Source organism: Micromys minutus (genome assembly GCF_963924665.1).
Source record: "Micromys minutus genome assembly, chromosome: 5".
Classification (NCBI taxonomy): Eukaryota; Metazoa; Chordata; class Mammalia; order Rodentia; family Muridae; genus Micromys; species Micromys minutus.
Window position 1 is genome coordinate 44,095,637 of NC_137974.1, and position 15,202 is coordinate 44,110,838.

Genomic DNA, 15,202 nt, shown 5'->3' on the forward strand with positions numbered 1-15,202 from the left:
GAATGTTTTGAGCTCCTCTGTCAGAGATCAAGTGACCTTAGGTGTGAGGGCTCATTTCTGGGTCTTCAATTCTGTTCCACTGATCTACCTACCTATCTCTGTACTAATACCATGCAGTTTTTATTACAATTGCTTTGAAGTCAGGGATAGTGATTCCCGCAATTTTTTTTTTTTTTTTTTTTTGGGGGGGTTGAGAACAGATTTCAGTATCCTAGGTTTTTTGTTATTCCAGATGAATTTGCAAATTGCTTTTTCCAACTCTATGAAGAATTGAGTTAGAATTTTGATAGGGACTGTACTGAATCTGTAGACTGTCTTTGGTAAGATGGCCATTTTTCCTATGATGATCATTCCAATTCATGAGCATGGGAGATCTTCAATTTTCTTCTTAAGAGATTTGAAATTCTTGTCATACACATCTTTCACTTGCTTAGTTAGGGTCACATAAAGTATTTCATAGTGTTTGTGACTATTGTTAAAGGTATCTTTCTCCTAATTTCTTTTTCAGCATGATTACCCTTTGAGTAGAGGAAGGCTACTGATTTGTTTAATTTTATATCCAGCCATTTTGCTGAAGTTGTTTAGCTACAGGAGTTCTCTGGTGGAATTTTTGGGGTCACTTAAGTGTACTATCATATCATCAGCAAATAATGATATTTTGACTTCTCACTTTCTGGTTTGTATCCCTTTGACCTCCTTTTGTTTTCTAATTGCTCCAGCCAGGACTTCCAGTACTATATTGAATAGGTAGGGAGAGAGTGGGCAGCCTTGTCTGGTCGGTGATTTGAATGGGATTGCTTCAAGTTTCTCACCATATAGTTTGATGTTGGCTACTAGTTTGCTATATATTGCTTTTACTACATTTAGTTATGGGCCTTGGATTCCTGATCTTTTAACATGATTAAAAATTCCAAGACTTTTAACATGAAGGGGTGGTGAATTTTGTCAAATGTTTTCTCAGCATGTAATGAGATGATCCTGTGGTTTCTTTGAGTTTGTTTATATAGTGGATTATTTTGATGGGTTTCTGTATATTGAACAATCCCTGCATCCCTGAGATAAAGCCTACTTGATCATGGTGAATGATCATTTTCATGTATTCTTGTATTCATTTTTCAAGAATTTTATTGAGTATTTTTGAATCAATGTTCATGAGGGATATTGGTTTGAAGTTCTCATTCTTTGTAGGGTTTTTGTCTGGTTTAGATATGAGTGTAATTGTGACTTCAAAGAATGAGTTAAATAGTGTTCCTTCTGTTTCTATCTTGTGGAATAATTTGGAGAGTACTGGTATTAGGTCTTCTTCGAAAGTGTGACAGAATTCTGCACTAAACCCTTTTGGTCCTGGGCTTTTTTTGTTTGAGAGGCTTTTGAGGACTGCTTCTATTTCTTTAAGTGTTATAGGACTGTTTAGTTGGTTTATCTGATCCTGATTTAACTTTGGTATCTGGTATCTGTCTAGAAATTAGTCCATTTCCTCTAGATTTTCTAGTTTTGATGAATATAGGCTTTTGTAGTAGGATCTGATGATTTCTTGAATTTCATCAGTTTCTGTTATGTCTTTTCTTTCATTTCTGATTTTGTTAATTTGGATACTCTCTTTGCCCTCTAGTTAGTCTGGCTAAGGGTTTATTGATCTTGTTGATTTTCTCAAAGAACCAGCTCCTTGTTTTTCTTTGTATAGTTTTTTGTTTCTATGTGGTGGATCACTTCTCTGAGTTTGAAGATTTCCTGCTGTTTGCTCCTCTTGGGTGTATCTGCTTCCTTTTGCTCTAGAGCTTTCAGCTGTGCTGTCAAGCTGCTAGTGTATGCTCTCTCCAGTTTCTTTTTTGGAGGCACTGAGAGCTATGCGTTTCCCTCTTAGCACTACTTTCATTGCATTCCATAGGTTTGGGTATGTTGTGCTTTCATTTTCATTAAATTAAAAAAAAAATCCTTAATTTCTTTACTTCTTCCTTAACCATGTTATCATTAAGTAGCAAATTGTTTAGCTTCCACGTGTACGTGGGCTTTCTGTTTTCTTTGTTGTTATTAAAGACCAGCCTTAGTCCATGGTGAACTGATAAAATGATCGGGATTATATCAATCTTCTTATATCTGTTGAGGCCTGTTTTGTGATCGACTATATGGTCAATTTTGGAGAAGGTACTGTGAAGTTTGAGAAGAAGGTATATTTTTTTAGGATGAAATGTTCCATAGATGTTTGTTAATCCCAATTGGTTCATAACCTCTGCTAGTATTGCTGTGTGTCTGTTCAGATTCTGCTTTCATGATCTGTCCATTGATGAAAGTGAGGTGTTGAAGTCTCCCATTATTATTGTGTGTGGTGCAATGTATGTTTTGAGCTTTAATAGGGTTTCTTTTATGAAGTGGGTTCCCTTGTATTTGGAGTATAGATGTTGAGGATTGAGAGTTCATCCCGATATATTTTTCCTGTGATGAGTATAAAGTGTCCTTCTTTATCTTTTTGATAACTTTTGGTTGAAAAACTATTTTATTCGATATTAGAATGGCTACTCCATCTTGTTTCTTGGGATCATTTGCCTGGAAGTTTTTTTTTTGTTTGTTTTTGTTTTTTTTGTTTTTATCAGCCTTTTACTCTGAGGTAGTATATGTCTTTGTCTCTGAGATGAGTTTCCTGTATGCAGCAAAATACTAGATCCTGTTTATGTATCCAGTCTGACAGTCTATGTCTTTTTATTGGGGAATTGAGTCCATTGATGTTAAAAGATATTAAGGAATAGTGATTGTTGTTTCCTGTTATTTTTGTTGTTAGAGGTAGAATTATGTTTGCATGCTTTTATTCTTTTGGTTTTCTTGCATGATTATTTTCTTGCTTTTCCAAGGTTGTAGTTTCCCTCCTTGTGTTGGATTTTCTATCTAATATCCTCTGTAGGGATGGATTTGTGGTCAGATATTGTGTAAATTTGGTTTTGTCCTGGAATATCTTGGTCTCTCCATCTATGGTAATTGAGAGTTTTGCTGGATATAGTAACCTGGGCTAGCATTTGTGTTCTCTTAAGAGTTTCTATGATATCTGTCCAGGATCTTCTAGCTTTCATAGTCTCTGTTGATAAGTCTGGTGTAATTCTGCCTTTACATGTTACTTGCCCTTTTCCCCTTACTGCTTTTAGTATTCTTTCTTTGTTCTGAACATTTGGTGTTTTGACTATTATGTGTTAGCAAGAATTTCTTTTCTGGTCCAATCTATTTGGAGTTCTGTAGGCTTCTTTTATGTCATGGCCATTTTGTTCTTAAGAGTAGGGAAGTTCTCTTCTATGATTTTTTTAACAACTTTATTTTAAAAAACAAAGATAAAGGAACAAAATTTAAGCATTTTTGCATAAATGTATACATCAGAAGATAGAAAGCTCTCCCATGCTCATGGATTGGCAGGATTAATAAATACTGCCATTCTGCCAAAAGCAATCTACAGATTCAATGCAATCCCCATCAAAATTCTAACACATTCTTTTACAGACCTTGAAAGAACAATTTTCAACTTCATATGGAAAAAACAAAAAACCCAGGATAGGTAAAAACAATCCTGAATGATAAAAAAACCTCTGGAGAAATCTCCATCTCTGACCTCAAGCTGTATTTCAGAGCAATCTTTATTAAAACTGCATGGTATTGGTACAGAGATAGGCAGGTAGATCAATGGAATAGAACTGAAGACCCAGAAATGAACCCACACACCTATGAACACTAGATCTTTGACAAAGAAGCCAAAACCATACAGTAGAAAAAAGAAAGCATCTTCAATAAATGATGCTGATTTAACTGGATGTTTGCATGTAGAAAAATGCAAATAGACCCATATTTATTACCCTGAACAAACCTAAGTCCAAGTATATCAAGGACCTCAATATAAAATCTAACACACTAAACCTAATATTAGAGAAAGTGGGAAATAGCCTTGAACACATTGGCACAGGAGACAACTTCCTGGACAGAACACCAATGGCTCAGGCCTTAAGATCATCAATTGGTAAATGAGACCCCATGAAACTGAAAAGCTTCTGTAAGGCAAAGGATACTGTCAATAGGACAAAACAGCAGCCTGAAGATGGGTAAAAGATCTTCACTAATCCTACATCTGATGGAGGGCTAATATACAAAATATATAAAGAATTCAAAAAGTGAAACTCTAATAAGCCAAATAATTCAACTAAAAATGGGGTATAGAGCTAAACAGAGAATTCTCAACAGAAGAATCTCTAAAGCTGAGAAACACTTAAAGAAATGTTCAAAAACTCTGAAATTCTACCTCACACCATTCAGAATGGCTAAGATAAAAACTCAAGGATGTGGAGAAAGAAGAACACTCCTCCATTGCAGGTGGGACTGCTAATGTACAACCACTCTGGAAATCAGTCTTGCAGTTTCTTAGAAAATTGGAACTAGTTCTACCTGAAGACCTAGCTATACCACTCCTTGGCAAATACTAAAAAGATGCTCTACCATACCCTAAGGACATGTGCTCCACTATGTTCATAGCAGCTTTAGTGGTAATAGCAACAAACTGGAAACCACCCCAATGTCCTTTAACCAAAGAATGGATACAGAAAATGTGGTGGTACACTTACACAATGGAATGCTACTCAGCCATTAAAAACAATGATGTCATGAAATTTTGCAGATAAATGAATGGAATCTGAAAATATCAATCTGAATAGGTAACTCAGACCCCAAAAGACATGCATATTCTCACTGATAAGTGGATATTAGCCATAAAGTATAGAATATCCATGATACACCCCACAGACTCAAAGAAGTTAAACAGAAGGAAGGCCTAAGCAAATATGCTTGAATCACACTTAGATTGGAACACAAAATAATCATAGGAGGCACAGGGAGGGAGGGAAATTGGTGGGAGAGGGGACAGGGAGGGGAACGAGTAGAATCAGGTGCAGGGAGAAACAGGAAAAAAGCCCTGAGGGCCAGGAGAACGAATGGAAATCTGTAGCTGTCTGGGGCTTGGGAGAGGGAAGAATATCTAGAAAGGCCTAGAGACCTAGGAGAGGGGATGATTCTAAGAGACAATGCAGGTGACCTGAGCCTAACTGTGGGGACATGGAAACAGAAGTGTCCACCTCCTATAGTCAGGCAGGATCCCCAAGGGAGAGATGAAGACACCAACCCACCCACAAAATTTCAACCCAAAACTTATCCTGTCTAAAAGAAATGAGAGATGAGCAGTCACTGAAGAAATGGCAAACCAATAACTGGGCTAACTCAAAACCTATCCCAGAGACAAGCACCATCTTTGCCATTATTATGCTGTGCTTGCAGACAGGAGCCTAGCCTGTCTTCTGAGAGGCTCTACACAGTAGTGGACTGAAATAATGCAGATGCCTATAGCCCAATATTAAATGGAGGTGATGGGGGGGGAGGAACAAAGACTGTGAAGTAGACAGGAAACCCACAGGAAGACCAAAAATGTCAGCAAACCCTTGGGAGCTCTCAGAGTCTGAGCCACCAACCAACCAATCAACCAACTACCCACCCACCCACCCATCCAACCAAAGGACTTATAGGAGCTGGAACAAGCCCCAGTCTCCTGCACATATGTAGCAGATAGGTAGCTCAGTCTTCATGGCTGCCTTGTCTGACTTCAGTGGAGAAAAAGCACATAATCAGGGTGAGACTTGATATGCCAGAATGGGGAGATGCCCAGCGGGCCCACCATATCAGAGGAGAAGGGAATGGAGGATGGTGGTAGAAACCCAGTGAGGGACTGACAGGAAGAGGAAGCATCATTTGGGATGTAAATAAATAATGAGTTTTTTTTTTTTTTTTTTTTTTTTTTTTTTTTTAAAGAATAACAAGGGGCTGGAGAGATGGATCAGTAGTTAAGAGCACTGACAGCTCTTCCAGAGGTCCAAAGTTCAATTCCCAGCAACCACATGGTGGCTCACAACCATCTGTGATGGAATCTGATGCCTTCTACTGGTGTGTCTGAAGAGAACAACAGTGTACTCATATAAATAACATAAATAAATAAATCTTTAAAGAAAGAATAATAATTGTGTAGGCAAGGAATATATGACACCCAAGTTCCAGGTTTTCTATGGAGTTCTGACTGAATTACTGAACTGTAACTATTACAGTGGTTTATTATGTAATCTTAAAGGATGTAATTACAATATTCCTAATGGAAGTAACTTAATTGCTAAAACATTCAGCCAACCAGTGTCTCTTATTGTCAGTACATCCATTGGTCAAGGAGGGCACAGCACAGAACTGGCAGTAAGCACTAGTCTAGAAGTCACCATTGATGAGGTTGAAGCTCTGGCGTGAGACTGTCAGACCTAGAGTGTCTGCACCAATCTTCTCACGAGACTGACACAGACAAGCAACGTTCAGATGAGGAGCTTCCCAGAGACAACAGTATCTACTCTTCATGCCTCAGTTAATGGCAGATAGATTTCACTCATTTCTCTGTAAATTAGCTACTGACTGAAATCTTTGTAACACTGTAATTAGTTATCAGTAAGGGTGTGATGATTTAAATGGCAACAAGCCAATAAATTCAATATAAATATGTAAAAATTGTCTTTTGCTTTAAGCCTCTCAAATACAGAATTTATTTTTATAACATAATTCACTGCACTTCTAGGTCACTCTAGTTGTTGAAACCCTGCCATTTACACATGATGACCCAAGTCCATCTTCTATCACTTACTTGCTCTCCTTGAGAAAACAAAATTTAAAAACCCCAAACAAACAAAACCCAGAAAATTTGATGCTCCTGGCAAACACAGCTCTCTTATGCAGCCTCTCAGCCTTCCACCCTTCAAGCCAATCACCATTCTTGGTTCTTGCTCCCAATACCTAGAAAAAGTCCTATGCTGGATCCGCTGTCAATACCATAGCAATTCTGAGAATTCCATACCAGGCCACCAACCCGCAGCCACCACAGTCTTAAGATCTCGAGATGGCATCAGAATCTAAGGAGCAGAACATCAACCAACAAGAACAAGGCCAGAGATCTAGATATCTGATCTAGTTATTGTAGACTAGATCTACAATACCTAGTACCACAACCGTCCCAGTCTCAGACACTGAGGTGCCCTGATAAAAACAGTAACAGCCAGGACAGTGCATGTCTCCTAGGGCTCAGCAGCCCTAAATACTGCACCATAGCTGAAACACAAAGTCCTTAAAATATCCTTTATGAATATTTTAAAGGTTTAAAGAGATCTATGAAAACACCAACAGTGGAAGGAAATGAATGAATCCACTCAAAGCCTGAAAGTGAAAACAGAATCAATAAGGAAAACCAAACTGAGAGGAATGTGGAGGTGAAAACACTTAGGGATTCAGACAGAAGCCCTGGAGGTGGCCTCACCCAGAGATGGAACCCAATACGAAGAGAGACTTTGGGAACTGGAAACAAGAGAAATGAAGATTCAGAGAAAACATTTTCAAAAGTCTAGAAAAAAACCAAAACATCAATATCACCAAACAACACCCCTGCCCCCAAAAGAACCAAAGCAAAAACCACCAAGGAAATCTAGTACACTATGAAAAGGACAAAATCTAAGAATAAATGTAACAGGGAAAGAGAAGAAATACAGGTCAAAGACAAAGAGAATATTATTAAAATCAAGAAAGAAAACTTTCCTAACCTAAAGGAGGTGGTGCCTATCAAGGTCAGAATGCATGAACTACACCAAAATAGACTGGTCCACAAAAGAAATTCCCCACAACATACAATTATCAAAACACTAAGCATATAAAACAAAGCTTTTGATATTATAATCTATTAGAATAATACCTGTCTTCTTGGTGTAGACTCTAAAGCCAGAGGGCCGGGACAAATGTGCTGCAGATGCTGAGACCACAGACACCAGCCCAGACAGCTCTACCCTGCAACATTTTCAGTCACCGTAGTAGAGAAATAAAGATATCCCATGACAAAACCAAACTTAAGCAGTATCTATTTACAAATCCAGCTCTACAGAAATTACTAGAAGGAAAATGTCAACTCGAAAAGGTAACTACACCCAAGAAAACACAAAAATGTGAATAACCTCAGATCAAGTCAAATGAGGGGATAAAATTCCCACACAACAAAATAAGAGACCAACAAACACTGCTCATCAATAACTTTCAAAATCAATGGTCTCAATTCCCTAATCAAAGGACGAAGATCAACAAAATGTATATGAAAACAGGATCCATCTATATACTGTATCCAAGAAACACACCTTAACTCCAAGGTTAAACACCAGTAAGAATAAAGGGACTAAAAAGATATTCACAGCAAAAGGACCCCAGAAACCAGCCAGTGTAGCCATTTTAATATCTAACAAAATAGGCTTCAAACTAAAACTAATCAGAAGAGACAGGAAAAGGACATCTCACAATCATTACAGGAAAATCTACCCAGGTGACATTTCAATCCTTATTATGCTCCAGACACAAGGGCAGCCACATCTGTAAGAGAAACGCTGCTACAGCTTAAATCACGCATTGATCCCCCCCACACTGTTCGTGGGAGACTTCAACCTGAAAAAAAAAATCTATGTTCCAACTGCAGACTTCTTGTTTTAACCTAAATCCTTATGTCTAAATGTGTAACTGTTGTGTTCTCCAACTTCAACACGATGTCCACATTTTGTTGAATCATAAAGAAGAAATACTATTATCTCTTCTAATATAAAAATTGCATTGCTACTCATGAACTATCAAAATGGCTTTGAACAGGTTTCATTACTTTCTATAAATGGTAAGAATGCATTAACAAATGTTTTTTAAAAAGGCAAAAGGCCACAAAGGAAGCCCTGCTGCATACATGATGGTGGTTAAGAGGAACAACTTTCCCTCTAGTAAACTGTTGAATTGAATTGATTATAAACTGTCAAAAACAGCATTACAGCAGCATTTATTACACAAGCACCTTGCTAACGCTAGGTTTCATTACTTTAGAATAAATAACGGAAACGTGCTCATTACCGTCTTGTGTTAGGTATGGCATGTGCTCTGCAATCACAGCACTCTTATCTTGGGAATCCAAGAAAGAGAACGTGGAGAAATCTTCAATATCAGCAGTTACTGAAATAACAAATGTTTAAGAACTCGTCACTGAAGTATTCACGTAAGCGTTTGTATGCAGTATAAGAAGACACACTTACCTGATGAAGACAGTAAGTTAAGGTACTGTGGTTCAGTGTGCAAAATCAAATCATTTAACCGGGGTACAACATTATTCTTATCCATCAGGAAATCAATCGCATTGATTTCATCCTTTATAGTGCCCTAAATAGGAAAGTATTGCTTTATTCATATGTACCATTGTATGCTTATTGTTATATAAGTAACTCATGTAAATATACCTAATTTAAAATAAAAATTGAAAGCTTAGTAATATAGCATTACTGTACTAAGCTTTCCTATAAAATTACAATTATAGTTAACCTATTATTTCATGTACCTATATATCTGATAAATTTAATTACTGATTCTTAAATGATCAGAGTAAAACATTTTATACAACTTATGCCACTAAAGTTCAATATACTTCCATTATTCACGCCATTTTCTTTTCTTTTACAACTTTATTTAAAAAAAACAGAGATACATGTACAGATTTTTAAAAGCATTTTGGCATAAAACTATATGAATACATTTTTGTCAGTACTTGACTTTTTGAAAGGTTTGATTGTATGCATTGAAATCTTTCTAGTTACAATGAGCATAAAGTGTATGTAAAACAAAAATGTAACCTGGAAATAGTCAAAGTTTTCTTGGTATGTAAAGATTAAACATAATGATTTTTAAATAGCAAAAACTGGCACAATCATGCCATTTTCTTACAAATTCAAACCTACCATAAAAACATCTCTTTGTAGATACACGAATGTGTCCATCATCTTCTCCAGAACAGCCCCTTTTAGTTCTTCAGTGCTCATCTCTCTGAGGCCAAGGGGCTCACCATTATAAAGAGCCTGAGGCAAGGGGCCCAGACCAGTCATCTTATAAAAGCTGGCTCCTTCCTGGTAATTAATGACACCAGTGTCAAACAAAAGACGGGCGTTTGCAAAGAAATATAAAAGAAGAAACACTGCCAAATTTATAAGTCATAGGAAAAGTTGACAATTTCCTTATTTATACCTGTGCATGCAAAGTAAATCTATTTACCTACAAATAGCAAGAATCAGAACCTGTCTTCTAAAAAGGTTAGCGTAAGAAAATTTTAGTCTTTGTCAACTCTTTGTCTATGCTCTTGAGCTCTGTTGGTGGTCGTAGGAGATTCACAGACATAAACACATTTTTTTTGGCTGCCCCAAAAGTTATTTACAGAAGCCAGCAGTGATGGTACTGCTGATTCTTGATGTCTAATGTGAAAAAAAAAAATCATTTATTCAGTAAACACTTCTTGACTCAATCCATGATAAATTATTCATAAATGTTATTCATACTGAAAACAGAATTGAATGTTGTTCTTCAAGAAGTCCACTAAATACTTACAAATTAAAGCAAGGTTCCAATTGGGTCCATTAAAGGATCATTTAAGAAGTCTGAGCATGAAGAGGAGGGGTTAAGTAAAGGCTCCTGTTAGACAGTGACACTGAAAGCCTTACAAGATGAACAAGTTCCCAGGAAGACAAGGTGGAGACAGACAGTCCATGTGAAGGGACAGCAGAGCAAGAGCTGGAAGGGAAGTGAGAACACGGTGGTTCAGGTGATGTTGACACACGCAGGGCGTGGCATCGCGGTGCTGTCAGAATTGTGATCAGAGACATTCAGTCAGAAGGTTGATCACAGGCATCCGCAGTGTTTGGATATCACCTTCTAAAGAAGTCATGCACTGACACTTGGTACTAAGTGTAGGATTATTATAAGAACTGGCATTCTCACAAGTAGCCTAGGAACTGCATGCTAATTAACTGTTCCCTTTCTGATACTAGATTAAAGTGTTCAAATTTTGGAATATGTGCAGACTCTTTCATGATACCACAGTTTGAGACTCTGAAGCATTTGGAAATTGGGTGGGGATGTTCAACCTGTAGCTCTATGACACCATTTCACAGGACAGGACAGACGCAGAGCAGGTCACTGTCAGTGTCAGATGGCTATCATAGCTTAGAACTTCACCTATACCCACATCTGTGTGACCGAAAGTCTGAACACGTAACCACAGTCCTGTCTTATGGCTGCACCTACTGGGCAGACATCTATATTAAAGGCTGATGAATGTATAGAGATAACATATACCTAAATGTATCATCTTAAAGGCACTTATAGTTTAGTAAAAAGAAAGATGGTTAATGAAAACAGGACTGAATAAAGTTCTCAGAGGTCCCAATGAAGATTCAATGATCGTATGACCATTTTACTTATTTTAGAGAGAACACAACAGCAACACTGAAACAATGAGCTGGAGTCCACTTGCAGCTGGGAACCAAGCAAGAGGCAGAATGGTGTACTAGTGGGCAAGGACAGGGCCGGGGTGTTGACAGGCAGACTCAACACAACTTGATGGTTGTGTCAGAGGATGTGAAGGAAAACAAAGCGTCCAGGCTGCCTACCACCCTTCCAGCAGAGGTGAGCCTACCTACTCTTTACGGTAAGGCATGAAGAAGGAACATGACACCCCAGTAGGTTTGGGGTAACAAGGGACATGATGGACGTAGTTTTAGATGCTTTTAACGTTAAGTTTATAAAAAATCCTCTAAATAGATGAATGCCTACTTCTTGTGTGTGTGTGTGTATTTGTGTGTGTCTCACTAAGCCTGAAGCTCATTAATTTGGCTGAACTGGTTGGCCAATTAGCCTTAGGCATGCTACTCTTCCAGGCATGTGCTACAATTCTCAACTTTCTATTTTTTCCACATGAAATCTTGGGATCTTACCCACTGAGCCATGTCCCAACCCTGAATGCATGTGCACTGACTCTTAAGATTTACCTGCTGGAAATACAGGTCTTCCATTTCCTCCTAACCTACAACTTATAATTAAGCAACTTACACATTCCAAAATATTAATTACTAAAGATAAGCCAGTGACATTCAATGTAGCATTTCATATATCTGTAAGTTTACAGGCATCTCACAGTAGATGTAAATACTGGGTAGAAAAGCTGACATTAGCTTCCATTTACATTTTTGTGATGAGAGATCTTAAAACTTTCTTCATTAGGCATTTCGAGTATGAAATATGTTGGAATTATAATTATTTTCATGTCGAACAGACCTCTGGAATTTCTGGTCTAACTGAATGTTATAAATATGTCTTCACTAATATCTTCCCTGGTCTTCCTGCATCCCAGAGTCTCTGGTAACCACCTTTGTCCACTGCAGCTTTTAGCCCTGTCTTAGGCTTCACACGGCAGTCAGACTGTGCGGTGCTGCTCTTGTGTCTGGTATTTCACTCTGTCCCATGTCCGCTCTTACCGTTCTTCTGCCATCATACTTGGAATGGGTTCCCAAGATACCCAAAATGTCCGCATGAGGGAATTTACTCTGAAGAGTGCTCTCCACGTCATCCACAGTGAGTACGCCACGACCCTTCACTTTTTGGTACATCTGTGGAAACACACAAATTTTGTTTTACAGCAATTAATGTTATTTCTCTAAGAACATAACTGTATTTTCAAAACAAAGAACAAGTATTCCAAATTCTTTTGTTTGCTGATTTTGAAGTAGGGTCACATGTACCCCAGGACTGGTCTCAAGTTCACTTTGTAGCCAAGGCTAACCTTGAACAAATGCCTTGTTTTCATTCCCCCAGTGCTAGGATTACAGGTATGTACCACATCTAGTTTTTGCAGTGCTGGGGGCTAAACTCATGGCTCATGTATGGCTGACAAGTATTCCATCAATTGAGTACAATTATCTCTCTCTGTGGCCTGTTGATTCTAATACGCACATTATATAAAGGTCAAGAGGTCACTTATACCATGCATTATAATTTAGAAAACATTTAAAAATATTATATAAATTTCAAAATGACAACTTCTGTTAATTGCATTTTAATCTAATTAGACACTAATTTTCATAAGTGTTAAAATGTATTTGTAAATTATTTAAGAATGACATCTCAGAAATGCTTCATTTTTCCTTTGACTGCTCTTTAGTAAACATGACTGTACATCCTCTTACCTTCTCCTACTCTGTTCTAAGCACCCTGCATGCTTCCCTTTCTTTCTCAGCTCTTCTTGTTAAAATGGTATGTGCATGTCTGTGTGGTATCCATACATGTGTGCATGTCTGTGTGGTATATACATGTGTTTGCATGCATCTGTGTGGGTGACCTTCTGGTGTGTGATATGTGGAGGACAAAGACTGACTTGAGTTATCTTCCTCTCTTTTTCTACCTTGAACCTTGAGCTCACAGTTCGGCTAGACTTGCAGGCCAGGGTGCCCGGTCTTCTTGTTGCAGTCTGATCCTAAGCAGTGGGTTACAGGTGGGTCCTGGCAGACAAAGCTTTGTTGTGGGTGTGGCAGATCGAAATCCAGGTTTTCCTCTACATGTACCAAGCATTTACCCACTGAGCCATCTCTCCATCTCACCTTTCCCTTTAGTAAAATGTCATCACTGAGCTTTAGTTTGGAAAAAAATGTAAAGTTGGGTGGGTTTGGAAGGGGAAAGAATCTAGAAGGACTTGGAGGAAGAAGAAGAATATGACTGTAATATACTTAAATTTAAAAATCATTTTAGATAAAAATGTAATTCAAAAAAGTTACTGATCCTGTCTCATGGTTTAGATGAAGATCTAGGGAAGAAGCCTTTGGTTTCAAGTATAATGTGGGTTTCTAAGGAACTATGGCATTATCCTGATTATATAGCAGACAACTCAAGTGCAAGTGATAGGTACAAACCATGATACATACATTAATTTCTAATATGAAATGATTATATAGATTTAATATTGGAGTTCAGACAGTTATGAGCTGCCACGTGTGTGCCTGGAATTGAACCTGAGTCGTCTGGTAGAGCAGCCAATGTTCTTAGCCACTGAGCTATCTCTCCAGCCCCTTGTTTCAGTTTTCAATTCAATATGGATTCTTTTATTACAACAATGCAGATGAATATTAATGAAAGGTCCAAGTGAAACCAAGTCTCTTATAAACCCTTATAGCAACCATTAAATGAGTAAAATTAAGGCAGATGTATTATTGACACATATTATACAGCAGTAGTGTTCAGAGGAAACTGCTCCTTACTGGGATACTTGCCCACCATTTGCCTTCTAATTACCTTTGATGGTGATCAGCATGCTACTACAAACTCTTAACACAATTTTAATACAAAGTAGCAAAGAAGCAAGACTAAGTATGTGAGCCAGTCTATAGACTGCACTAAGTGATCTAAAACTCTACTTACAGGACACTCATTTGTTATTTTCCCTGAGTCACGTTCTTAGACATGTCCGCCTTTCCTCTAGAATATCTTTTGCAGACTCAGTATTATCTCTGTTCACACAGTTTGCTGTCCTTCACCTATCTGGTCCTCTGAAACTGTCTAGGAAGTACCTATTATATACATGGTCATTAGAGTAGCTGTTTTCAACCCGTGGGTTTCCACCCATCTGAGGGTCACATGTCACATATCCTGCATACCAGATATTTATATTTCATTTCATAACAGTAGCAAAATTAGTTATGAAGTAGTAACAAAACAATTGTATGGTTGGGGTCCCCACAGTATGAGGTAGTGCACAAAAGGACACAGCATTAAGAAAGTTGGGACCACAGACTCAGTGTCTTTAATCATTGCCCTAATGACTTTAAAATGTAGCTCAGGAAACCATCTAAAATAAAAAACATTTTCTATCATTTTCTTCTCTAGTTCACATATATACAAGTTAAATACTTACAAGGTTAGATTAGCCTAAGTAAATCGGTAGACTTTGGTAGGGGCTCTGCTGCTCACTTATAACACTGGACAATGGCATACGTTTCACCAGACTATTTGAGGGACCAAATTTATCTGCACTAACTTCCAGAAACATGTTTATATTTTTTAAATGATACAATAATAAATATAGAGATACAAGAAAATTGTTGATTATGGAAACCTTATCTAGTGACTAAACTCACATGTGTCATAGAAATAAATGCTTCTGATACATCATATTTTTCTTCAATATAATTGAAAGCTCTCCAAAGAGCAACTCCAGCATCTGTTGTTCCATCAGCTTCATTATCCACATTAAGAATGAACACAAAACCAATTCTGGGAAAAGAGG

The 15,202-nt window shown here is 37.7% G+C and overlaps 1 protein-coding gene across 3 annotated transcripts in view; it reads right to left on the reverse strand.

Moving 5' to 3' along the window:
- UGGT2 (UDP-glucose glycoprotein glucosyltransferase 2) overlaps positions 1 to 15,202 on the reverse strand; it is a 117,638-nt gene that overhangs the window by 63,750 nt on the left and 38,686 nt on the right. For all 3 annotated transcript variants that reach the window (XR_013975036.1, XM_080916903.1, XM_080916902.1), the window contains 5 exons: positions 15,054 to 15,189; positions 12,405 to 12,536; positions 9,840 to 10,004; positions 9,144 to 9,267; positions 8,965 to 9,063 (listed from right to left, as the gene is read on the reverse strand). Coding sequence is in view for 2 of the 3 variants with exons in the window: in XM_080916903.1 (XP_080773029.1) it covers positions 8,965 to 9,063; positions 9,144 to 9,267; positions 9,840 to 10,004; positions 12,405 to 12,536; positions 15,054 to 15,189 (656 nt within the window). In the remaining variant the exon portion in view is untranslated. The remainder of the gene's footprint in view (positions 1 to 8,964; positions 9,064 to 9,143; positions 9,268 to 9,839; positions 10,005 to 12,404; positions 12,537 to 15,053; positions 15,190 to 15,202) is intronic.